This window comes from Dryobates pubescens, chromosome 10 (assembly GCF_014839835.1).
Source record: "Dryobates pubescens isolate bDryPub1 chromosome 10, bDryPub1.pri, whole genome shotgun sequence".
Taxonomy (NCBI): Eukaryota; Metazoa; Chordata; class Aves; order Piciformes; family Picidae; genus Dryobates; species Dryobates pubescens.
The window spans coordinates 37,914,112-37,940,185 of NC_071621.1; the positions used below are offsets into that span (position 1 = coordinate 37,914,112).

The 26,074-nt window shown below is 41.3% G+C and overlaps 1 protein-coding gene across 7 annotated transcripts in view; it reads right to left on the bottom strand.

The window, feature by feature from the left end:
• DLG2 (discs large MAGUK scaffold protein 2) overlaps positions 1-26,074 on the bottom strand; it is a 1,098,948-nt gene that overhangs the window by 323,197 nt on the left and 749,677 nt on the right. For all 7 annotated transcript variants that reach the window (XM_054164548.1, XM_054164550.1, XM_054164553.1 and 4 more), the window contains one exon: positions 15,651-15,820. In XM_054164548.1, coding sequence (XP_054020523.1) covers positions 15,651-15,820 — 170 coding nt within the window. The remainder of the gene's footprint in view (positions 1-15,650; positions 15,821-26,074) is intronic.

Here is a 26,074-nt window from a genome sequence, read left to right on the forward strand (position 1 = left end):
AAAAGAGAGAACTCTGCTCTCCTCCCTACCTTTGGCCACATCTCCCCACTGCCTGGCTTGAGGGGTGTCATAAAAATGTATATATCAATATATTTTGTAGTTACTATTTCCTGGTGGTGGCACCTTCAAACCCCACCAAACTTACTTACAAAATGTATTCACAGGTTCTGTTATTTGGTTGTGGGTTTTACACTGCACATATAAAGACAGTGACATGATTTCAGCACAGATCTAACCTTTCCAATGCAGCAACTCATATTGGAAATACAGGTGCTGTGATCCATGGGTTTCCCACAAATGGGATCCCATGGCAGATCAGCTGGGCACCAACCGCTTGCTCCTCTGTCTGGTATCTTCCCAGATGCTGTGGCTAGAATTCCAGCAGTCCTTGGCTTGGAGAGGGCTAGGGAGCCTCGCTCTTGTCATGCCCAGTTGCTGGGCTGTAGCCTCTTCTGGGATTCAATTCCCTTGGAGCTTTTCCCCTCTCTGCCTTGGTCCTGGTGCAAGGCCTGGGTGAAGTTGCTGGTCTGCTAGAGCAGGTTCTTCAGCTGCTACTCAGGTAGCATTTGGCTCTTGTTGTTTGCTTGGTGAGATCAAGGCAAGGTGCCTGACTTCTTGGCTGGTTCAAATACTGTCCCAAGACAGTTAATGCCCTTTGGTAACACAGAACCCTGATAACTGGACCTATGGGATGGGGCACATCCAAACCTGGCCAGGGGCACACACAGTTCACGTCTGTGTCACAAAGGTAATTACACCTGGTACATGTTTATCTGGACCCCAGGAAGTGTCCAGGTTTGCACATTCACAGGTGCTTACAATGTTAATCACACCTGCTGTACATTTGCCTTCTCCATCTGGACCCTGGGAAGTGGCCAGGTTAGCACATTGGCAGGTGCTTAGACCATTGTCTGGGCTAGGGCATGTTTGGGGGTTTGGCCCTTCAGGACCAAGGGGGCATGAGGATTTTCTAGCCAGATAGATTGGCAAGCTGAAAATGACTTGAAAAGCAACCCAAATTACTCTGAATCACAGACCAGCTGCATATTCACCAGCATCTACAGAGATGGCAGCAGCTAAGAGTCATCAGCTGAGGATGGTGTCAGGCTCGCATGTCCCTGTTTGGTGGCAGCACAAGGCACTTTATTGCATAGCTATGACTCTTATGGAGAGCAGTGCAACGTTATGACTGCTGCTCAGCAAGCTCAGCTTGGGCAAGTAGATGGAGTAGGACAGAAATGGCTATTTAGGCTAGCATTGCGCCCCCCAAAAAATCAGTAAAAATATGTCTTAAGAGCATGAGTCCTACTGGAAGTAAAGGGGACAATAAAACTGCTCTCCTAAGCTTAAAACAGAACAAGAGAAGTCAGCACTCACAGGTTTGTAATGGTCCTGAGGGCTAAGACACACCTGTTACTGCAAGGAAGCAATATTCCTTCAGCCTTTGCTCTGGTAGATACACTGGTACCATGCCTTGTGAAGATGCTTCGTTCAGAGCCCAGTTATTCACAGGGCTTGAAAGCAGTGGGAAACCAAATTATCTTTACTGTATCTTTTTTCCTAACACAAGTTTTTAAGGCAAGTGGCCTCATTACCATAAATATGCTTTCATAGTTTTATGTACTTCCACTGCATCTTTATTTACCTCAACTTCATGCTTTAACAGCCACGGTCGTGTTAGGTTGATGCTTTGACTCGATGATCTTAGAAGTCTTTCCCAGCTGGAGCCATGTTATAAGTCTATGCCATTTTCCTTCAATACACTCTCTAAGGTTTTAATTTTGAGGAGAAGTATTTGGAAAAGTGATCATCATGGCAGAGTTTGATCTCCCTGGTGTAAAGCCAAGATAAGTTCCCTTTCCATGACACATCTCACCAGACATTCAGACACAACCGTGATGCTTTTTGCACTTTCACCCATTGCTCATGTTCTTACATTTCACTTGCTTCTGTTTAATTCCTGGTGCCACACACACTCAGACTCTGTTTAATTCCTGGTGCCACACACACTCAGAGACAGAACTTTTGGACAAAGAGACAGTAACAGCATCCCAAGGCTTCCCTGCAGTGTCGAGAGCAAAGCAGGCAGTTACAGGAACCTGGAATGGCTGCGCTGAGAAGCATCGAGGAATCTGCCTTTTTCTACATTACATATTACCATGGGTTCAGATGATGAAATATGGTTCCCTTTCCACGCACAAAGCAGAGCAGTTGCTGCAGGGATAGGAAGCAGGTTTCTGCTGACAGCCGATCACAGCGTGTCTGTCAGTAAGGCACAGTGCCTACGTAATTTTCTGCACAAATTGCTGTCATTACTGAGAGCAGCACAAGTTATTTCACCTCCTAATAACCTAAATGAAAAGCATTTGTTCCTGGAGATGTGCACACCAAGCTCTCTTTTAAAGCAGTCATTACTTTTCAGGAGGTGTTATTTTCCCTAAGTTGTGTTTTTCCTGCCATTTTGTTTTCAACCAAGATTCATCCCTGAAGCCTGCCGACCCGACGCAGTAGATAACTATTCTACTTCATGAACAAATGTTGTTTGTGTTGTATAACACAAGGTAATACATCCAACTGAGTACAGTTGGGTCACTGCTTTCTGAGTGAGATGCCTCCTCTATGCAAATATTTAATAATTTGTCACCAATAAAATGGAGACAGAAGGAGCAGTCTGTCATTCTGAGATCTGTTTAACAACCATAAATGTCAGGGAGAGACTCATCAGTTTCTTTTGTTCATCCTCCATCTGATGAGGGGAATTGAGTATTTATCTTCTTTTCCCTGTTGCAAAGCTGAGCAGAAATACTTTCTTGAAAAGCTCTTTGCCAATTATGTTGAAGCTTGAAAATACAAAATGAAATCAAAGTTCATCTTGTAGCCTCTCATCTAGTTGCAATTAACCCATAAATAATCTGACAGCCATTCACTTGCTTCCTTTTTGAAAAATACAGAGAAATCAAGACACAAATTTCCAAGTAATTTTGTGGGCATTTTATGCAAGGCAATTTACAGAGCTCTGATGTTAACAGTTTACAAGTACATAAATGATAGAGGGAAAGAAAAGAGGTGGTGTTTACTGAACCATAGTAGTAAGGTAAAGACACCCCAAAAATGGATTCATGAGTTGCCGTGCTTTCCTTTGGCTTCCTGAATCTGTACTGTCACTAACAGTCCCTCAGTCCAGCTTGCTGCTGACGAAACAAGGTAAACCAAAACCACTTCATTTGCCTATGAGAGGCTCTCTACAATCTCACAGAGTATAATCAGACACTTCTGAGTTTGTAAGAAAGATGAGGACAAACATTTTAGCAGGGTATGTAGCAACAGGACAAGGTATAATGGGTTAATTCTGAAAGAGAGTAGATTTAGACTTGGTATAGGGAATAAAGTATTTGCAGCAAGGGTGGTGAAACACCAGAAGAGGTTCCCCAGAGAGGCTATGGATGCCTCTTCCCTTGAAACATTCAGGGTCAGATTTGATGAGTTTCTGAGCAACCTGATCTAGTTGAAGATGTCCCTGTTCATAGCAGGGCTATTGGATAAGATGACCTTTAAAGCATTGACCAAATGGTTTGGGTCATCTAAAACTAGGTGACCCAACCCAAACCATGCTATGATTCGATGCCTTCTGAGAAATGATGCTAAATACTTGCTAAGGGCATTGTGCTCTAGCATACATATTAGAAAGACAATGTGGATCTATATCTGACATAAAAGGTTTTTTCAGACTGATCTTAGATCATGAAAAGTTTTCTAAGAGATTGTGCTTGGTGGCGTTGAGACTCTCAGTACAACACATGGACGTGACTCAGCTCCAGTTGCACTCAAGATTTTCTCTTAGACATTCCCTAGTATTTTTCATCAGTGCTCCCCAAGAGATCTGTGTAGAAGGGGTATTAATACAGCCCTCCCATTAATAATTTCAGTTAATAACAGTCCCTGAACTTCCCTGCAATGCCAGAGGTAAGGCGTAGGTCCCAGTCCCTGGGAATGGTGTACACAGCATTCCTAAAGAGAAGTGAAACCCCGGGTGATAGAATGAATGTACTAACATGTATTCCCAGGCCACTTCTAGGTCATCCTTTGGAATTGTTAGGAAGCTATTTGGATGACACCCACAAATGTAGAACCCAAAGCCTACAAGAACAATTTTAGGTGTAAAGAAACTCATCTCTGACCTGAGCTGGACAGAAGTATTTTAAATGAAGTCAAGCCTTAGCATTAAAGATTCAGTGCAGTTCAAAGCAAAAACCTCTTGACCAGCCTACAAATACTGAAACCTTCTGTGAGAGCACTGTGGTGAAGAACCAGCCTTGTTCCTAAGGAGTCTAGCCTGGGCCTGAGCAAGAGAAAAGCTGAAAAGCCAGAGAAACCCTAGCTGGATGTGAATAAATGCAGACTGAGACTGCAGTTTGTCTATTCCAGTATTGATTAATACTTTCACATGTGGAAAAGAAATCAAAAAGGCTAAATTGCTCCTGCAGACAGGAAAAGGAAGTATTTGTCTTTTTTTTTTTGTCCTGGAAGACATCCTTTTCCTTTCTGCAGGATTTTGATAGCCCTGTACCTACTCTTCATGCTGCAATGATGTGAGAACATTTTGTTATGGACACTGAATTTTGGGGCTGGGAGAAACTCAATGGAACATCTACTCTGTGTTTGTGACCAGAGGGCAAACTAGTTGTGATTGCATCTCAGCTAACAAATGGCTGCATGGTGCACCTGGACACTTCCTGTGCTACATGCCTGGAGACCTCCCTGGTAATCTATCTCATCACGATCCTTTTTTGTCCTAGATCCAGTCCAAATCTTGTTTATCACAATTTGTCTATTAAATTTTGTTCCACGTTCTCCCTAAGGGGCACAGAGAGCAAACTCGCTCTTCAAAGATGTGCTGCAAGGCAAGAAGATTATCATCAGGGGCCCATAACCCCCCTCTAGGTCTCTGGTATTTCAGATAAATGACTTCAGATCAGCTACTCTTTCCTTGGAGGATAGGCTTTCTAAAACTCTGATCATTTCTACTGCTTTCCCCCAGAGTCTCTCCAACTGGCCTGCACTCCTCTTGAAGTGGAAAGCTCAAAGCTTTACCTGTGGAAGATGAAAGGATTTCTCACAAGTCTTATAAGATACCTCAATTTATAAATCCCAATATAGTATTTGAATGTTTCATCACAGAACAATGTGTGAAAGACAAGATGATACAGATAACAAAGTTCTAGATACTCTTCTATGGAATTCTTCTCACTACAGTTTTCTCTTAAGAATTATTTAGTAGATTGTTTGATTACTTCTGCTGAAGGCACCTTACAGTTGTGCCTGATGAATTACATCTTTGTTTTTTTCAGACCACTTTCACTGTTAAACCCTCCCAGCACATGATGTTATCTGAGAAAAATGTGGAAAAGATTTGCAAAAGAGGAGTATGGCATCCCCTGCTAATCTGTGCTCTTCAAACTTTCTCCAGGTGTTGTAAAGAGATGTCCCTTTTGTTTCTCTGGGGTTCAGAAAGCTAATTCAAGGCTTTATAGGCTTTTGGCTCCTCTTGTTCACTTCAATGAAGATGAGTTTTCTGCTTCTCCTTTGCAGTTTGTCCCTTTATCTTCATAGCACTTGAAGGTCTGGTTTTGGTCTGTTCAAAACCAACCATTGGCAGCATTCAGACTTCATGAACTAAATTTTGATTGTCTGGGATCAAGACCATCAGTGCCTGCAAGTGTACAAATGCTTAACTTCTTTCAGGGCTGCCAGGCCTGGTTTTTAGTTCTTTTGAGGCTGAGGTCTCGTCCCTCTGTTGCTGGTTTTAGTCACGACAGCAGCCTTACCACAAATGGCCTTTCAGTTCAAACTAAAGCCAGCACAAAGGTAGGCACTTCCTACATCTTGCTGGAAAGCACCTACCCTCACAACATTGCTCTGGAACTGTAAAGCACACCTCTAAACTACAAATAGTTTCACTGCTTCCAGGGGGGATGTGATTTGCTATAGATCTCATGTCAAGGAACACATTCCATGCAGGATACTGGGGCCTTAAAATACATCTTCTGTTGCATCAGGATGTAAAATCAGGCTCACAAAAATGGAAGTCATGTAATGATTTATTAAAGAAGTGGTGAAAGACTAAGCATAATCATTCTCTAAAATTTACCTGAGGAATTTATACAGGGAACAGATAGGTAGTGAAAAAAGGCCAAGAAAACTCCCACTCCCTAAAAATATTTCCACACCTCCACTAAGAAAACAGGAAAAAGATACTGGACTCTTGCCTGCAGAAGCTCTCTTTCCAGACTCGGGTGAGTAGTTTAGCAAGTGACGCCATTCTCCTTCCTCATCTTTTGATTTATCATGGATCTGGAAAGACTGATGAGACAATTAACACTCTGCTACTCTTTCTCCTGCATCTCCTCCCTCTCTTGTGCTGGCCTGATGAAAACAGCAGTGGCAAACATAATGAAAGGGAACCTCTGTAACTCCCCTTTTAACAGCACTCTGGAATGGGAAGGGAAATGATGAAACTATTCCCTGACCCAGAAAATTATGATCTAAAGGAAAAAAAAGGAACACAAAGGCATGCCATAATGAGAAAATTATAAGCCTTCCTGTAATTACATTGCATTTGGTCAGAAGAAAGATAGAGACTTGGCAAAAGAAGTTGGACAAGATACATTGGGGAATTTGCGTAACGCTTGTCACAGACAGAAGGAAAAAGCAGCAGCAGCACTTAGTGGTGCAGGCAAGTCCTTGGGATTTTAAAAGGAGTAGGGAGCACTGTTAAATAGCACCCCAAAGCACAGACATGACAGGTTTCCATGCGAGCCTGTGGCAAAAGATGTTCCAAGAAACTTTTCAGCAGTGCACTGGAGATCATTAAGTAGCTGGGAAATCCATTTAGTAAGCAACTTCCTTTAAAGTATTTCCACATGGATAGGATAAATCAAACACAGAATTTTAGAAATCACCTACTTGATTCTCACCCAGAGCATGTTCTATGAGCCAAGCCTGGAGGTGCATTCATTACTTATCCAGCAGCTAAGCACAGAAATTAAAAGCTTTTTCTGTCTGTTTGGGTAGGGGAAGTGGATAAAGGAAAAAAACCACCGTCATTTTCCCCAGAATTTGCAGTGAGAGATTGCAGAGTTAAACCTGCCACAGTGACAAGAGCAGGCTCAGGGGGAGGCTAGAAAGTCACATTAATTGCTCTGGATTCTCAATGAAAGCCACAGAAGTACCTTTGACCACAACAAAAAGATTGATGTCCTATGACAGAGGATGATAAAAAAACAAGGCCATATTGGTACAGGATTCCACTCACTGTCTCTAGTCAGAGCTGAGGAAACTGATCACAGAAACATTCAGGTTGGAAAAGCCCCTCAGGATCACCAAGTCCAACCAATAACCCTGCTCTGCAAGCGTCACCCCTAAACCATATCCCCAAGCACCGCATCCAAATGACCTTGAAACACACCCAGGGTTGGTGACTCAAGCACCTCCCTGGGCAGCACATTCCAACCCCTGACCACTCTTGCCGTGAAAAAATTGTTCCTAATGTCCAGTCTGAACTCACCCAGGTAGGCAACTGGATAATAATATAAAACTCCTAGTTAATTCATAAAGGACAATCTCAGAAGATGCTGTCAACCAAAACGTCAGTGGTCTATTTCACTCCAAAGATGGAGGAATTTGGTCTGATATGACAACAATTTCATACCATCACCTCTGTGATTTAACTGCAATTGTAACAAACGAGAGGACAGGCTTACTTACTTTCTGCACCAAAGGCAAAGAGAAGCTAGCCAGAGCTTATTTTTGTAGTAACAAAATCTGAAGCTTTTTGGCATCCAAGCCTACCTGCACATCTTTCTTTCCTCGTGCTGCTGCTTTTGCTCTGTTGCAGCCCCAGTTCATTAGGAAGAATCGCGTTCTGCGGAAGCTGCCTCATCAGTAAGTATTGCTGAAGCAATTTAGTAATGATCTTAATGTGGAGTGCTGGATTTTTATAGCCATCTCAATTGGCTATTAAAATATAGCACTGCACTCCAAAATTGCTGCTGCACCACTTCAGAAATAGATGCAGAAAGCACTGTTCATTTCAGCAGAAACCTCACTCTTTGTGAATGATTTCTGGAAATTGATGCTTAAAGTCTACTACGAGATGAGATGTTTGCTCTGCATATTAATGCAGGGTTCTTAAAGCTGCTTGGAGACTTCTTAAGAACCAAATGGTTGAAGGGAAAAAAACAAAACAAAGTAAACAAAATGTATGTGTATAAAATCGCTCAACATCTTCCAAGCCATTTTGTTTATTCCCTTAAATGATAAGGGAAAATTATGGCCAAAAAAAAAGCATGAATTATCATGGAAATAGAAGATTTCATACAAGTGTTGTCCTGCAGCTCACAGGATAACTCTAGTTTTAGGTGAGACAATCAAACAGATGGCTGCATTGAAGGAAATTCAATTTCCATTTGAAATTGCCCTTCTTGATCTGGAAAATCCTTACGCTATTGACTGACTACTCAGTTCCAGAAATCATCAGCTCTAGTGTGCTGTGACAATAACGTGATTGCACCATCTCCATCTCCTGCCATTTGCTGCACTTGGAACAAAGACCACGACAGAATGACTGTCTTTCCCCACTGAAGAAAAAAGATGGCATCCAAAGCCTGAAGTACAAGAACTGAAGTGCCTTCCTAATAGCCATAACTGGTATTATGTGGGACTAGAGTAAGTAGGCACTGCCTTACTTCAGGAATGGAAGGAACTACTCTACAGAGTCAACAGTCTCTAAGAAATATTTCATGTGTGTTAATCTGTACAGATGAGATGGCAAGTCTGTGGTGACCAGAGGCAGCTAATGCATTTAATATTTCCTTTGTGTCATCAAAAGAACACAGTAAGATCTGTTGTGTGCAGGTATCACCACTTAAACAAGAAGATCCTTGTCTCTGAAATAGGAAGGCACAGATATAACCTCTGACTTATCTCTCAGGCACTGACAACACTAATATGTCAATATAATGTTGAAAACCAGCAAAGGATTTCATAGCACTATCACAGAGCTTTCTAACTTTATGAGTTTCAAGAGAATGCAATTTTCATGTGATAAACTATGCAGATACTCACACATTCCTACACTAGACAGTCCTAGCCTGGAGGGAAGTCATGCCTTTTAGTGGTGTTAGCTTACAAATGATGCTTTGGAATCACTAGCTTAAAATTGGAAAATTATGTGTTAGTGCTTGACAGAGCACTCCCTGCTCCCTGGATAAAATGCAAACCCCTTCAAGCAAAGATATTTCACCAAAAAAATCATCTGTGTTTTAGTTTTAGTTGTGATGGTCTTCTACTTATACCTGTACCAAGTGATAGTGTGCTCCACCAATATGAAGTGAAGCACTTAAATTACAGTTGAGAACCTAAATCTGGTTTGCCTAGGTTTGGGAAAGTTTTCCTACTTCCTCATTTTTCTGCCATGCTCTTTAAGTTGTCTCCTTTTGCTCTGGTTTACATCAGGATTCAGAAGGAGGAGAAAAGTGAAGAACAGAAGTAAATTCACAGCTGATGAGATCATAAGACTGAAATTTTTTTCAAGACCATGAGAAAATGATTCTGTGCTGAAGATTCTGTTCAAACTGTGAAAAAGCAGTTTTGTTGGAATAATTGTGAAACTATAGGAACATTTCTTAGCATGAAACAAAAAATCTTTTGAAGGGCTCCTAAATTGATAAAACATCTGCCTACCATAAACCTCCCTCTCCTCAAAGGCTGAAGTTTGCTACGCAGTATTGAGTGCCTCTTAGAGAGGACTGGCAGTGTAGTAGACATGATAGCTATTCTTACCAAAAAAGCGTCCTGTCTGAAGCAAGCACTTGCCATCAGCTATCAAACAGCAAGACCTGAAAGCTATGAGAGTTACCTGAAATTGGGATAGAAATAATTTGGGTTCTGTGTTTGCAAAAGCTCCTTCTATCATTTGAAGTGAAAATGAAAAGGTAACCTATGGCTTTGCTCCAGAAGATAAACAATAATCAGATTCCTCCTTTCCTTACCTGGAGCAGCACTTCTGAAAAAATTAACCCCCCTTCTCTTCTGCTGTCCTGAATGGAACACTTTGTCAATCAAACGTACTTCTGCTGTGCTGTTTTGACTCTTTGGTGGTCACTGCAAGCTGAGCTGCTACTTATGCAGGAGAGCACAAGATATTTGCAATAAAATCATTAACCCAAAGTATGCCTACTTCCACGAAACAAGTATGAACCTCCATGAAATTACAGACGGCAATGGAGCAGAGGACTTTACATAACGATTCAAGGTTCACCTACAATGAAATCCTACCTTATACTGAAGGTGAAAATCCCTGTTTCTTCTCAAAAAGCTTCCGTGACTAATCAGTGGGTTGAAAACTATACTGTTGAAACACACTGAGTCTTTTCTTAATATAGTAAGAAAGCTTCATTACTACCCAGTGACTTTGTGCAGTGTCACTAAGAATGAAACAAATAGTTCTGTGAGAAGGAAATCTACCACGTGCCGCACAGTCCCTTCAGGCCAGCACAGCAAACAATGAAATGGAAACTCTGGAACTGCTTATGCCCAGTGACTTCATGTAACATTTAGATGGATATACATAATTCAAAAACAAATGAGTATTCCACCCTTTGTATTCAGCACATCTTATTTTTGAGTATTTTATTGAGTTGCTCTGTTTAGGAGCTTAGCTTTTGCTGATTAAGAAAATTAAAATAAGGAGGATAACAATCCAGGGAGAGATAAAGAATTGGGCTGAGGAATGCTGAGCAGATGCATTAATTTTGAATTTAGAGCTCCAAAACATAACAAGACTCCAAATTAATCAAGTGAAAAGCCCTGATTATGGCCCTACTTCTGAAAGCAGGTGAATGAATGCCCCCAAATACCTTCAAGTGCCCAGATGTGGGTGGAGTGAACCTGATCAGAATGTACAGCTGGATGAATTTAGCCAGGTATGAGAAAGAAAAAAAGGAGTCTTACAAACAGAGAGACAGAGATGCTGATCAGACCAGGGTCTTTCCATGGAAAACCCAGTAGAAAGAAGGGCAGCTCTAGCTATCACTACGAGGTTCTGACACAGCTCAAACACTGTAGTGAGAATTACTGTTAAGTTACCATGAAGAGTGTGTGAAATGAATCCTGTTTCTCTCTGACACTATACTCAGGCCACCAGAATCTCCAGACGGTAGAATCAGCTATCCTTTACATCATTCCTTGTTTTCTCTGTTTCCAAGCCTGCCATTTCTCCCCCAAGTTTCCTGCTACATACTCCAAGCTTCATTTCTGCAGCTGTGCTGTCTTTTAAGACATCACATTTCCTATAGAATTGGGTTCAGAAGCTTGTTATGTGATCCAAGGCTGCGGCAGTTACCGGAATCGTTATTTTTCTTCAGATATATAACATCAGCGTAAAATATTGCACAACCTCTGTGTTTGACTGAGTGCCAGAAAGTTTTTACAGTGGTGGAAATCCCCTTTTTTGGCTGATCCTTAGGAAAAAAATAATTGGAAAAAATCCAGTTTAATTACTCTACCTAATCTTACATCAAAAGTAGTACTCAGTACTCCTGGTTTTACTACAAAGGAGATTTGTGGTGTGATAGGAGAGCATGAAAATCCTAGAGGCCAGCGGAAGTGCTTTGGTTTAAAATCCTCCAGCCAAATGTAATAGAATGGGTTTGTGCACTGCACTCTCTGAATAGTGACTGAGGTCTGTGATTCACTGATTGTGCACAGATTCTTTTCAAGGTCTTACAGGAGGACAGCACACAAGTTATATTACAAAGCTGACAGCACCATTAAATTGCTTTGTTTTGAATGCCAGCATGTTTATTTCCCAGCAACAAATACTGCAGTGGAGGCAATCCTTTCTCATTGCTCTCAGTCTTGTTATGTTTCCACACAGAGCAAGAGAAGAATATCGCTTAAGGACAGGATTTTCAGTAGTGTCTAAAGTCTATTGATCTTCAATAAGAAAGGTCCATTGTCTGTCCTTCCTCTCTTACAGCCCTCAGCTAGCACAAAGACCTGGCCGCTGAAACCTGCAGTGTCCTGAAAGTGACTGGAACACAACACCTACTGTTTACTGCTAAATACTATGCAAAGCCAAACAGTGAATCACTACAAATGCACCTCTGACTTTACAGACACAATATGCATACAAAAGACAATCTCCCGAGCACGAGAAAGGGAGCCAGATCCTGCAATGATCAGAGCAGTTGCCTTCAAGCCACAGACTACAGACATCAGCAAATACTATCAATCAGGTGTGGTACACTGATGAATGCAGAGCTTTAAATACACACACAGTTGCAGGGCTGTGTGAAACCTTCTTTTTTTCTACTATGCAACTCATTTGTGCCTTTGTTTACCCCCTTCCCCAAAAAGGCAAGATGAAGTGTTGCACAGGATGCTAGGATTGCTGTTTTGTGAAGTTGCACAACAACTGCATGCAGGTCTCCATTAGAAAGGAACCAGTTGGCTGCCATATACCCAAAGCCATTCACAGTCACAGACTGCATTGGGTTGGAAGGGATCCTCAAATGTCATCTTGCCCAGCTCCCATGCAGTCAGCAAGGATGCCTACAACTAGATATGGATATGGACATGCTGGAACATGTCCAGAGAAGGGCCATAAGGATGATCAGAGGGCTGGAGCACCTCTTCTATGAAGACAGATTGAGGCAGACTGAGGCAATTCAGTCTGGAGATGAGTATCTATAAGAAAGCTGGGGAGGGACTTTTGAGGGTGTCAGGGAGTGATAGCACTAGGGGGATGGACCAAAAATAGAAATGGGTGGATTCAGATTGGCTGTCAGGAAGAAGTTCTTCCCCAGGAGGGTGGTGAGACACTGGCACAGGTTGCCCAGGGAGGTGGTGGAAGCCTCATGCCTGGAGGTTTTTGCAGCCAGGCTGGAGGTGGCTGTGAGCAACCTGCTGTGGTGTGAGGTGTCCCTGCCCATGGCAGGGGCTTTGGAACTGGATGATCCCTGAGGTTCCTTCCAACCCTGACAATTCTATGATTCTATGATTCTAGATCAGGCTGCCCAGGGCCATGTTGAGTCTGATCTTGAATGTCCCCAGGGATGGGGCCTCAACCACATGCCTAGGCAACCTGTTCCAGTATTTTGTCACTCATATTATAAAGAAATTTCTCCTTATGTCCATCCTAAATCTACCTGCAGGTAGATTTAGAGGCAGGCTAGTGATCTCCAAGTTGACATGGCACTAGAGAAGCCAAGGCTTGCTTTCATGTGGTACATTCTCAACACAGCTAGGAATGAATTCCACATGTACTGAGTTTTATACTGACTGAGACAGACAGGAGAAGATATTTACTGCTCCAGATTTAGTACGGAACAGCCTTGTCTAAAATGGATTCACTTTGTTAGCAGGAAGGAAAGGATGGAGGGAACCATTGTGCTCATTGAATTTAGAATCCTGCTCTGTACATTACCACATCCCAATTTCACTCTGGGGAGTGAAAAGCACTGTATATACACATACCAAGGTGTTCCTGCACTGTGTAGTAATGGTGTGAAAAGGCAGCTCACAGATAAATCAGGGGATATGTGACTAGATGAACATCACATGAGTAACTGGCACTGAAACCCACAGCAAAGACTCACAGGTTTTATTCTCAACTTCTGCCCAGAATTTTCTGCCTCTCAATAGATAATTCATTTTTTATGAAAGGAAGGAAGGCTGCCATGGAGATTGTAATTAGTATTGATTAAGTTGATGATCAATCTACAACCTATTTTCTTCATTCTGCTGTTTTGCTGTGTGACTATAGAAAGCATAAAAGGGTGTGCTTACTTACTGCCTAGCCACTTCTTTAAAACCCAAGTCTCCAGCTAGATGATTTTCATAATAGTGAAGTGAAAATTGAAAGCCAAACCCAAACAAAACAACCGAACAAAGCCAGAAAAAACCACCTCATCTTAACAAGAAAGTTCCCCATTTAGAGCATGTCACTGCAGCAAACTTCACATAAGAATAGAGCTATGGAATGATGCTTGCAGCAAAGCTTGCTGTACAAGATGCTTTTTAGGTGCCTACTCCTGTACAAAAATCAGTGCAAAAAGAAATGGTTGCAGACATTGAATCGAACCAAAGGTGATGCAAAGGCGTCTTGGATGACGATTGCCTCTCTTGGCTTCTCCGACAAGGCAGCAAAAAATTGGTCACGGTGAGTAATTTTTACTGTTTCATCTCAACCTGAAAGGATGTATTCATTTTACTTTCTTTAGCCCTAGGTTAGTCAAAATGACTGCCATATCACACTCTTAGTTGAATTCCAAAGCTGTAAAACCACTGCTGCCGACACCACCATTCTGAGTTCACGCACGTACAAAATCTCATTAGAGATGCTGTTCTATTAGGAAGTCAATTTAGCACTGTAATTGACCACAAGAACCCAGACTTTTGGGGTTTTACTCTCAGATGCATGCCTAAATATCTCTTACTGCTTGCCAAGAGCAGAGCATGGTGAACACACTGCTGTGTCAAACAACCATGATGCACGTAGAAGAGGCACAGTGCAATACTGGAAACCCTGCATTACCTTTGCATACTGTGAGTGGATAATCTCCACATTTTCACCTGGGTTTGGAACAAGCATACTCCATTACTGGCATAAAAAATGATGTAAAAGAACACTGTCATGAGATGAGATGTAGGGGAAACCTCTGAAAGGGCTACAGGCTACCCACTGTAGATAAAACAGGTAGAATAATCTCGTGTGTGTGGCATATGTTGAGACACAAACTTCTTCATTTCATATTTATGCCATTAATTAAAGACTTGCTTATAAAGCAATTATTATGGATCAAAACCTCTACTGCTCTTCATTCTACCCACAAGTACTTTGAAAACATCCAATTAGCTATGAATTGAAGTATAGTACCCAGAGGGAAATTTCAGGCTAGAAAAATGAGAAAATGGAATTTGTTAAAAATGACACTTCTGCAAATAAAACCTTTCTGCAAAAGGGAGGGTGAAAATAAAACAATCACAATTTGCACTACTGCTTCCAGAAAGGAAATGGGTTTGTGTTTTTTTCTGTAACCAGAATATTGTGTAGTAAATGATAAAGCTGATCTAGACTAGTGAAGGCCTCATGCTAGACTTCCATGTAATTCTGGTGTGTCTCTGGGTGCATTCATATTCTTGTCTTGCTCCAAAGATAACGGTAGAAGAAACCATTAACACCTAAGCAGAAAGGATAAGTTGAATAATCATAAATCCTCTGAAAAAGGGAGAGTTCAGAAACTGCATTCAACAGCAGCTTGAATGAAAAATGAAAGGTCTCAGTATAGAAACGTTAGAGGAAACGTATTTGCTGTCAATGTAAAGCATAATATCTCTGCATCTTGCATTTCTTCAGAAGGCAACAAGCCATCTCTAGAGTAAGCATCAAATGAAACAAACCACAAGCCCTTGACTTCCTTTATATTTCAGGAAGAGTCATGCAGCCATGAAGTCAAGTTCTGCCAGCCTAACTTAACTGCATTTTGGTACTTGAGAGACCAACCAGTTGAATCAACGAAGCCAGATGCCAGCTGAGCTACAAGAGAGGTGAAGCATCATGTTTAAAATGGATCCATTTTCATAGTTACCTTTAGGTCCTTTGAACAACTTGATCTCCACCACGGTCTCCAGAATAGGTCTCCTCCTGCGAACGTACAATCGTACTATGGATCCAGCCTCCTTTAGGGCCTCCACGGCTTTGCTGTGTGACACCTCGGACACGTCCACCTCATTCACACGCAAGATGCAATCGTTGACCCTGTAAGAAAAACAGAGACTCGTAAATTCTAACTGCTTCAGCTGTGATTCTGGACCAAGGAGAGTTTTGTCAGTAGTGCTGCAGAATGAAGAACACTTCTTTGGGAAGACTGCCAGATGACAGATTTGATGTGATATACTTCATCATCAGTGTGACCCAAACGGAACGCTTAGTCCCTCTAAAAGGCATACCTGATTCAGACTAAAATCTACCTAATCACCCACACCTAACGTTCTCCTTCATCAAGTGTTGGGTCCACTAGAGTGATATAAAGTAGTAATAAGCAACCTGTCCTTACAGGCTCCATTGAAGCAGTGCTTGCTAAACAATACAATTGAGGTACAGTATTTGTGCTCCATACTGCTACTGCTACAGTTCTCTTAAGGAAATCAGTCAATTTAATTCAGTAGAGAGACCAGTAACTGTTGAAACACCTTCTTAAATATCTCATATTTCCTTATCAAAGCCAAAGAATTCTAAATTGTCAAAATAAAAGTGGTGTCCTACAAAAAGCAGACAATCGAGAATGTCTCATGGCAAATAATTTGAGTAACTTCCATGTAACTTTTCGCCACTGGGTGTAGGTGCCAAGAGCTGCTAGGTGGTTACAGCATTGAGTTTTCATAGAATACTCATAAAAATTCCCTCATACTTTTACTTTGGGCATTTACTACGTTACATGACAATGAACTAATACATCCAGCCTCAGAGACTGCGGGTTCGATGGAGTAGTATTCTCCTTATCTGTCAGACTTGTCCAAGTTGGGAAGGAAATATATACCATGAGAAGAGCAAATCCATCTCCAAAGCAATAGGCTAATGGATTTACTACTGACCCATCCCTTCTTTGCAAATGAGGGCAAGTGAGAAGAACAAATGCCATAGAACTAGATGAATTGAAACTCTATTGCTCTTGTGAAGTACATTTATTATGAGATTCTTCTAAGTATTCTGTACAGAAGGAAAAGGCATTGGTAAATGAATGTGTTCTGCATGTCTGAAAAGACAATCAGCAAAGAAAATATGGCTTGCTAAAAATATTCCTATTTCCACTATGTTTCTATACATAAGGAGCAACTATCAGATGTTACTCTCTACAGCAAAAGAACACTGAACTTGAGCTCAGGAGTCTCAGCACAAGAAGGGAGAATGAAGCATTACCAGAAGTCCATCTGAACTCTGAGAATTTAGGGTGGATTTTTGTTATGTTCTTGTGCTGCTGGTTTTGTTTGAACAAAAAACACAACAGAACACCACCAAAAGACCACAAGCATGTTGATAGCAGGCTTTATCTGACAACTGGCTGAATTTGGAAAAGACAAAGAAGTCAATACTTCACTTCTGTCCAAAAGCACTCCATAGCAAAGTCTCCAGTTCCCTTCAATGGCTGGCTTTGCTGCTTTCCTTCAGGGCCAGAGGTACTAATTTTCCCAGCGTTTAATTGTGATTTGGCTGTCAATTTAAGAAGTGCTCTAATAGAACTTGCTTCCTCCTTTTAAATAAATCATGAATACATCTTGCTAGTGCTTCCCACTCAGAAAGACAGTGATTATGTCTAAGCTGCTACTCTTTCTATACATGTTACTATATATCTGAGTCTCATCCAATTTATGATTCTTACTGTCGTCATACCTGGAGTATAACTTGCTTTACCACGCTTAATGAACAAGCTGTAGGATCCATACCACTGGGTGGTTATGAAGATGGAAATTTTAGACAAGATCATAAAAACACTCAAAAGTAGGATTACATTTATTTTGTTTTCATGTACTCTGTGCTTTGCATGGGTGAATATTGCTATTACCTCTCTACCTCATGGCTGCAGTGATGCCTCCTGTCAAGGCAAAAAGTCAACAAACAACATGGCATTAATGTGCCACATTCAGCAAGCTACAGACTTTGATTTACTGAAAAAACAAGAGCTCTTGGAAAAGAACATCTACACCAAACCAGAAATTTTGTCTCAGTGTCTAAAATTTGCCTTTTTTAAAGGTTACATTTGTAAAACAGTAGAACTATCTTTAAGGGAACATGCTCAGATTAATATTGCTGGCTTAGGATGGATATGAACACAGAGCTGGTCCAGCATCAGAACTATTTTCATGCAAAGCAATTTGTTTGTAGAAAATTGAAGCTTTGTCAGTGCAGAAGGACAATTATCCTGTCCAGTCTGCTATGATGAACGCATCCAGTGCTAACCAGCCAGCTATACCCTTCCAAACATGTAGGCTCTTTTACTGCCCCAGACAGAAAGTTACAAGGTTTTTCATAAAGAAAAGAAATACAATGCACATGAAGGTATGCACATATATATGTGCCTGTGGAGTTCTGCGGGCTTTAAACCAATTTTTTGGAGGGCATGCTGACCCAGTAATTGATCAACAGAACATAATGATCTCAGAGGTCTGCAAATGTGCCTTGAGAAATATTCAGACTTCCAGAACAGCAGATCCATGCTACAGTGAAATAAAGGACATAAACCGGTGAGATGATTCCAATCTTCACTACAATGGCTAAATGCTTCTTTTATTGCTATGAATCTAGTAGCTCCAGAATATATATAGGTGGGTTTTTTAATTGGAAGCATAAGGCCAAAGCATAATTGGAAGCATAAGATCAAAGCAAACCATTATCGTTAAAAAATAAGATGATCTCAGAGAACAGACTCAAAGAAGAAGGCTGAAGCAACATCACAACACAGATAGTAACAAAATGCACAGATGTTACACTGTTGTCATAGCATCATGCAGTTAGGAAGGACTCTTGTTCCCAAAGTATAAACTCCTGCTGTAATCATGTCGTGACACAATTTACACAGCAATTATGAGGGAGATTTCACTCTTAAGGGGGAAGGTGAGGGGGGCACATGGTTACCAATAGCTGTTGCTACCTTTAAAGCAAATAAGGGGTTGGTTTAAGGAAAAAATAATGTTCTTTGAAGGCTTATTCAAAATCTGTTCTAAACCAGAATACCTTCATCTGAGTTTCGTGCTTACTGTTTTCAAGAAACTCTGCGGACATCCTTGGAAAGCTGCTATCTGCTTCAGCCAAGTTGTAAGCAAACAAGACAAGTACAATCCTCAGGCACTTACTAGAGATATAGTGGGTGACAACTGGTAATGATCATTCTGTTCACTTGTGCTATGCAGTATGGTGCTCTGAAGAGAAATCCAAAGCAGCCTAATATGGCAGCAAAGAGCCCCAGAAGACCAAATGGTCCTGCCAAGGCACATTAGCCCACTTGCAGCTCCATACAGGAGCTGGTTGGAAACAACTACAGACTCAAGAACAAGGGAATGATCTGTGCTCAATGGGACAGCATCATGATGCTAAAAGCTACAGTAATCCACGGGGCTTAGTTCTCATCCAGATACCTCCACAATAATTGGCAGCCCATAATGGAACAGCCCTGCTTCTCACAAACAGTTTTCTATTACAGAATGCCAACATTAACAGAGTATTTAAAAGCAAATCTGATACTTTTTTATCAGTTGCCTTCCTAGAAAAGCTTAAATTGGTACAGACTTTGTTAATTCTTTAGTCAAAGCCTAGAAATCAAGACAGAAGTATTGTTATTAAGAGAGAATCAGAGCAAAACTATGGCATATTTTGGGTCAATATATACCTTCATGTATCAGTGTGGAGCTAGCAGGCAGACAAGAGGAGTAAAAGAGAGAAGCACTAAAGTTTCACTGTGTTCCTTTGCTCCTGCTTTGTCTAACCTTTTTAGTTCAAGTTTCCCTATACAAGAGTTGATGCTTTCTGTCTTCCAGAAGTTACAAGAGCACATGTGACAAGCTGAGATGACTGATTGTTACCTTTTCCTCAAGAGATGAGTGAATAATAACATCAGTATGTTATCTGACCCTAGGAGAATCAGTCTAGTCCCTTAGTTAGGGAAACTGACTCTACCCCAGTGTTATGTCTTTTAATTCTATACACACCCTTCCTGTCTCGTAGTAAGTACAATTTACAGCACAGGGGTAAAAAATTGTTGGCACCAGCTCACAGAATTTCTTTCCAAGAGGAAAAAATTATATTTTTTGGAATGTTAACTAAGAATTCGGAGCAAAGGCTCTCAAATTTACTGCAGCAGTTTTCAGCTCTGCCTTTCCCATTCAGAATACAGAGCTAACACTAAATGCCAATGATATGTATATACCATAGGGTATACTGTTTCCTTAGGTACAACGATCCTTAGACACATGATCCAATTTCAGTAGCAGATTCACATACACCCTCAGGCCCTATTCTGACATTGTAAAGTAGTGTAAAACTACTATGCCTATTTTAAAGAGAAGAGATAAAATTTAGCAGTAAAGAAAAATGCTGGCTATTTCTGGAAGCTGGAGAGGATCTAGTGCTCGTGGAAACGTCCGATGAAGGCACCAGCCAATCCCAGCTCCAAATCTGACACAGGTGGTTTTGTAATGAAATTCCAAATACCTCATAGAATGGTCCCTGACTGAAAACAACACTTGATAAAAGTTATTAGTGGGGGGAAATAAATTATGACTGACACAACAGAATTAGAGATGAACTGAATAAAAAACTGAAGTCCTGAGAGTGGGTTTGGTTTAAATATATGTGTAAGCACTGGTGCAAGAAAGTGGTAAGCCCTTTGCACTTAACATGGAAGCACTATTTGAAGTACTAAGTCTGACCTACAGTTCTAGTGAGAGCAGGGTTGCCTTCAGTTCTGAGGAAAGTAAATAAGTACTAACCTCACCATGGTGCACTTGTGAGAGAAAGAAAACTAACAAATCCTTCAAGCATCTGAGTAGCTTAACAAGTGGCATGATTGATTGCAGTGGGGTAAACTGAAAGAATAACTACACAATCTTTCTCCCCAAAATGCTGGCTCAGTGCCACCCTGACTCTCCTTGTGCATCTTTGAGCTGGTCACTTGTTATTTTTGACAATTTTCACCCAGAGGACTGAAGCTCTACTTGCTCTCACTTCCTTTATCTCACATTCACAGTGTAAATAAACTTCCCAGAGAAGAGTCTACACCTTCTTGGCTCATCTCAAACAAAACCCAACCTTCAGTATAGCCTCTAGGCATATTCAGCATAAATAACAGATAACCAACAAAAGCAGCTCCCTACCTTGTCCTGGCTGTACCCACCCTTGTAACTAATCTTCAGAAGCGAGAGATGAAGGGCAAACACTTCCACCACGCACAAGGTGGTGTTCTCTGTGTGCGTATGCAAAGACAGGAACTGAACTCTTGCACAGCATTCCTGCAAGTAAATACACCCAAAGAGATCCTTTCTCCACCTGCACTGGCAAACCTGTTTTGGTGTGTTGACCATCAGGAGCCTGGAGGCTGGAGCAGAGCTGAGCTAACAAGTCTTGCTGAAAAGCGAGGTGTGCTGGTTTAAGCCTAGTGCCATGCTTCTGCAGCCTCACGACTCAGGACTGCAACTGAAATTAGTTTCATCCCAATGGCTGAAATTAAAAAATCCTATGAATAGATTTTGCTACAACACAATGGAAACTCTGTCCTTCAGCCTACTACCAGCCTTCAGCCCACAGCTGCCACCATAAGGTTTTGGAGAGTGACCTGAAGATGTGCTAGTTACCCCCATTCTTCACTCATCTGAATGTTTGCAGTGGTTTATTTGTTGCTTTGGTTTGGTTTTTTGTTTGTATAGGAAAGAGCCACCTGTCTTTCTAAGTGAAAGTCAACCTCCAATGTCCTGACTAAATGAAAGTGCAAGAGAAGTTGAGGAGCAGTAGAAAAAGTCTGCACATGTGGATCCAGCTCACTCCCTCTGGATCGATGCAGTGTCTCAGTCTTTTTTTCTGACTCCTACATCCAGGACCCACTGGTACCAAGGCCTAGCCTTTGGTGCCCAGAAGGTTGCACGAGAGAGCAAAAACAACAAAGGAAAGTCTTCCTTTCTATACCACAAATCCAGTGTTGATTTATGAGTTACACATTTCACATCCCATCCAGGAGGGTCTAAGTTCACACCAGCGTGACATGTAGGCGTGCTATCAGAGGACTTTGAGCTTTGTTTCACGTCCAGAACAGAGACTGGAACCCAAATTGTCAAACAGTAATTCAGAGTTCAGAAAATACTTCTGAAATTCAGAATGTGCTGCTGCCTGGGATGACTGTGTGTTTCCACCTCCTGTCAATGACATGACCTTGCTGAGACCTGTGATACAACCAGCACAGCTACTGAACGGTCCTAAGAGATTTACTTTTATTGTCCTTCACTTTTTTCAGTTACTCCTGAATTTTCTTTCAAACAGCAGCCTTCTTAATGCAGTGCCAGTGTGTTAAAGGGTCTGCACGAGAGTAACTGCTTTTAAAACACCAGTGACTGGTAGCAATATCTGTAACAACACTTTCAGAGCATACAAAGCATCTCTTTACCCCTCTCCCTAGGTTTCATTGATGACTCTTAATTTCTGTTTTTGAAATTACAATTCAGAAACAGACAGCATACTGCACCTCATAATTAGGAATGGAAAAGTCCCTGCAGCTTTGAGACTGTTAGAAGAAAACATTGAGAAGCTTGACTATGTTCCTGTTCACACAGCTCCAGCAGAGGACACATCAGCATTTGCCTTCTCACTTTTTTTTGTTTATTTTTGTCTTAAAGCCCTGAGCTTCACACTCCACGCACAAACTTGACCAAAAAGCAGTTGATCTGTTGTTTAAAATGCTTTGCTTCATTTCTGCATTCTAGCCTAGTTCTGAGAACTTCCTGGCCAAGGCTGAGCTCTCCTTCATTTAACCCTTACACCACACTGAACAGATACACTGAACAGACACTTTCATCCTTTTAGGTAGTGTGCCTTTACCACAGGGTTTCTGTTTGTTTGGAAGAATTTATGTACACCTCACGGTTGAATATATCCACCAAGTTAACTGCTAGCATCCAAGGGATTCTGACCCCAAAGACAGCTCATATTACATCAAGTGGGCACAGTGAAATCCCAATCAGAGATATCCAAGCTAGCTCAGACACTGACAGAGGTGGTCTAGCATGGAAATCCACACAGGTCGATATTTTGCACGTCTACAGCCAATTACCACTGGTAAAAGGCCAAATTAATGCAGCTCGGCAATGCTGAGCTTATTTAGTGCTACCTTAAGGTCCCAAAAAATCTGCCATGCAGTGATTGATTTCAAGAGGGGGCCTATTACTGGCTACCAACAGGAACAGAAAGAGAAAAGATGAAAGAACAGACACAACCTTGCAGTGCAAAAACTGCTATAGATTTAAGTCAGAGACTGTGGCTCCTGTCAGCTGGATTGCTGCAGAGACACAAGTAGGCAGCAAGGCAAGACAGACACCAACAAGGTTTGTGCCATAGCCTCCTAGCTGAACCTTACTGACAGCATCGCTACTAAGAGGCAGAAATCAGGCCCCTTGCCTAGGGGAAACACTGTTGTCCCTGCTGCCTGAGCAGCCACACTGCAGGGGAAGGCTGGAGTTAACATGTGTAGAGTAAGCTGTTCACTGATCTCAAACGTGAAAGCTGTATGAAGTGATGATCCAGACGAGGGCTTCATCCAGACTGCTGTTTCTTTCCAACAGTGGCTGTTACCAGATGGTAAAGTGTTAACACAATACTTATCCACACTTTCAACTGCTGCTGTCTGGACTTTCCTGAATCAGAGACTCTTTTGTTTTTGTTTCCACAAATTTGTTTGACTGCTTTCAAAAGCCATATGAAGTGTTTTCTGTCAATGAATTCCACAGCTTTGCTACAAGTTCCCCCAATCCTTTTGCTAGAAGGGAAAACCACATTGCTCCCTACTCATTCTGTTTCCCTCCTCTAGTTAGGGAACTGGACACAATCTCTTATATCTAGTAACTGGTTTTCCATCATAAGAAAAGATGGAAACCACCCATCACCACCCATCTTTCTGTTTATCTGATTGCCTCTTGGCTGCAACACCTACAGATTTATAACTGAACTCTGGAAAAAACAAAAAAGCAGTTCAGATCAAAGTTGATTGTATTACTGTTTGATTACTCTTTTTTCCTGACAAAAATGACATTTTTTAAGGCAAAATAATTTTTCCAGTCAAGCAAAAAATACGTTTCATTCCAACATACCTTAGATGGAAATAGAATTTAATGCAATGAAACAATGTGAGACAGCTGGGGTTGGACTCCATGATCTCCGGAGGTCCCTTCCAATCCCTAACATCCTGTGATCCTGTGATCCAGTTGTGGAAACAAAAAACCAAACCAACAACCTGCTGCCCTGTTATCCAATATAGTCTCTTAGAGAAACACTTTAACTACCCTTGCTTCCATTGCTGAAGTTGCTGCGCTTTGTATAGCATAATGCACTTAAACTGCAGTCGAAATCTCCCAGTAGTCAGGAAAGCATCCTCAATCTGAAGACTAGAAAGAAATTCTGCTTCTTGTTTTGGCTTGATGAAACCTTTAAATACATTATGGAAATTGTAACCACAAAAGAAACCTCTGCAGTGTCTGGAAGACTGACACTGGGCAGTACTCAGGACACTGAGAGAGAGGAGACCCTGGTCCACAACCTACACCTGACTCTCAAAACAGAAAGTTGACTGCAAGGATGCTCTGACCCAATTAAAATTAACTTGTCTTTGAGAAATGAAACAACTTCATAAGTAAAAGATGAAGTATATTGGTTTCATGGTGAGTCCATCTAAATGGTCTAATTGCTCCTCTGGAAGACATCAGCTTATTTTCCCCAGAGAGAGAAGGATGGTGAACGCAGGTTTCCCTTGAAAGGTGAGCTGAAAGGTGATTTTGCTACTACTTTCATGGGCAAAGGAAGCCTGATTTACTCTTTTGCCTTTGCCACTGAAAAGCAATTTCAACCTCATTTTGTATCAAAAAATGTTTGCTCAGCTTTAGCATAGTATTCTGAAGTGGTTGTAGACCTGAAATTTGTAGATAGCAAAATGAAATGCAGTGATGCAGGCACCACTTCATTGAGAAAAGCCCCCAGGGCAAGGGAGACTTAAAGAATAGCTTATTTAAGTAATTACAAGTCAAATATAGAAACTATATAATTCAACTATATTGCAAAAACTTGCAAAAATGTCCCACTGCCAAATGCATTAAGCATACTTGAAATGACTGATTTTTAATTAAAAACTTTTTAAGCAGTTAATTCGAGGTAAATTTTCGCTGTAAAGGGCCTTTCCACCAAAAACTCACAAATAATTCTAATTCCAAAATCAATAACTTGACCTTATTATTATTGCAAGCTATATAAAAGTTATAGTTTCATAAACTATGTGAATGGTCACTGTATGGAACTGACTTGCTATTACTTAAAATGTATTCATTATCACCTCATGCAACATGGTCAGTAATTCCTAGGACCTAACAAGGGTGGTAAATTCCACATCAGCTCCAAGTGTCATTCTCTACCTCCTCACCTTAGGACTGAAAACCCCTACACAATTACAACTTCTCACACATCTGCTTGAAGGTTGATCCAATAACAACACCACAAAAAAGTGCCTTTCTTTTCCGTCTCTTAAAACTCAGAGGTTAAGGATTCTTCTCAGACAAACCCAGTGCAGCCTGGGTAGCAAAACACCACTTGCTTTAATGCTTCCCAGAAGAGTCACATCTTACAAGCACTTTGAAAGCGGGTAGTTATTAGCTAATGGTAGCTCATTTCACAGGGTGTAGCTGCATGGGGCTGAGGGACGAGTAGCTGACACCCATTTGATTTCCACACAGATGAACTCATACAAACTTTTCAGAAAGTCATGGCTAAAAATACCTACAACAGGAGGGCAAATTTCCCCCCCCCCCACTTCATTATAAAGACCCTGAAAGCCAAATGATATCCTATCGTTGTGTAATGCTTTTGAAGGTACAGCTGTTCTAAATAATTTACGATGCAATGACTTTCCGTGACATCGAGCCTGCAGTTGTTGCTTGGCTAGTACAACTCAAGCCAAATTAGCTCTATTGCTAGGTAAGCCACACCTATAGCAATTTCACACTGAGTTTAAGTTCACACATCAATCCTTTTAGAATGCCCCCTGCATAGCAGAAAAATCCTCTTCCTGAAGCAGAAGAAGTCATACCCTCTTCAAGTAGAGTCAGGGACTGTGATACACAAACATATGCCAAGTTAAAGCTGCTGGGATGGGGATGAGCCCTTCCCTTTGCTATACACACCAGTATAAAAAGACAAATCAAAGCAATTCTTAACCCATAAAAGACATTTTGTGCTTAGCAGACTGGAGATTCCCACCTTAACCTCCCAGAAATC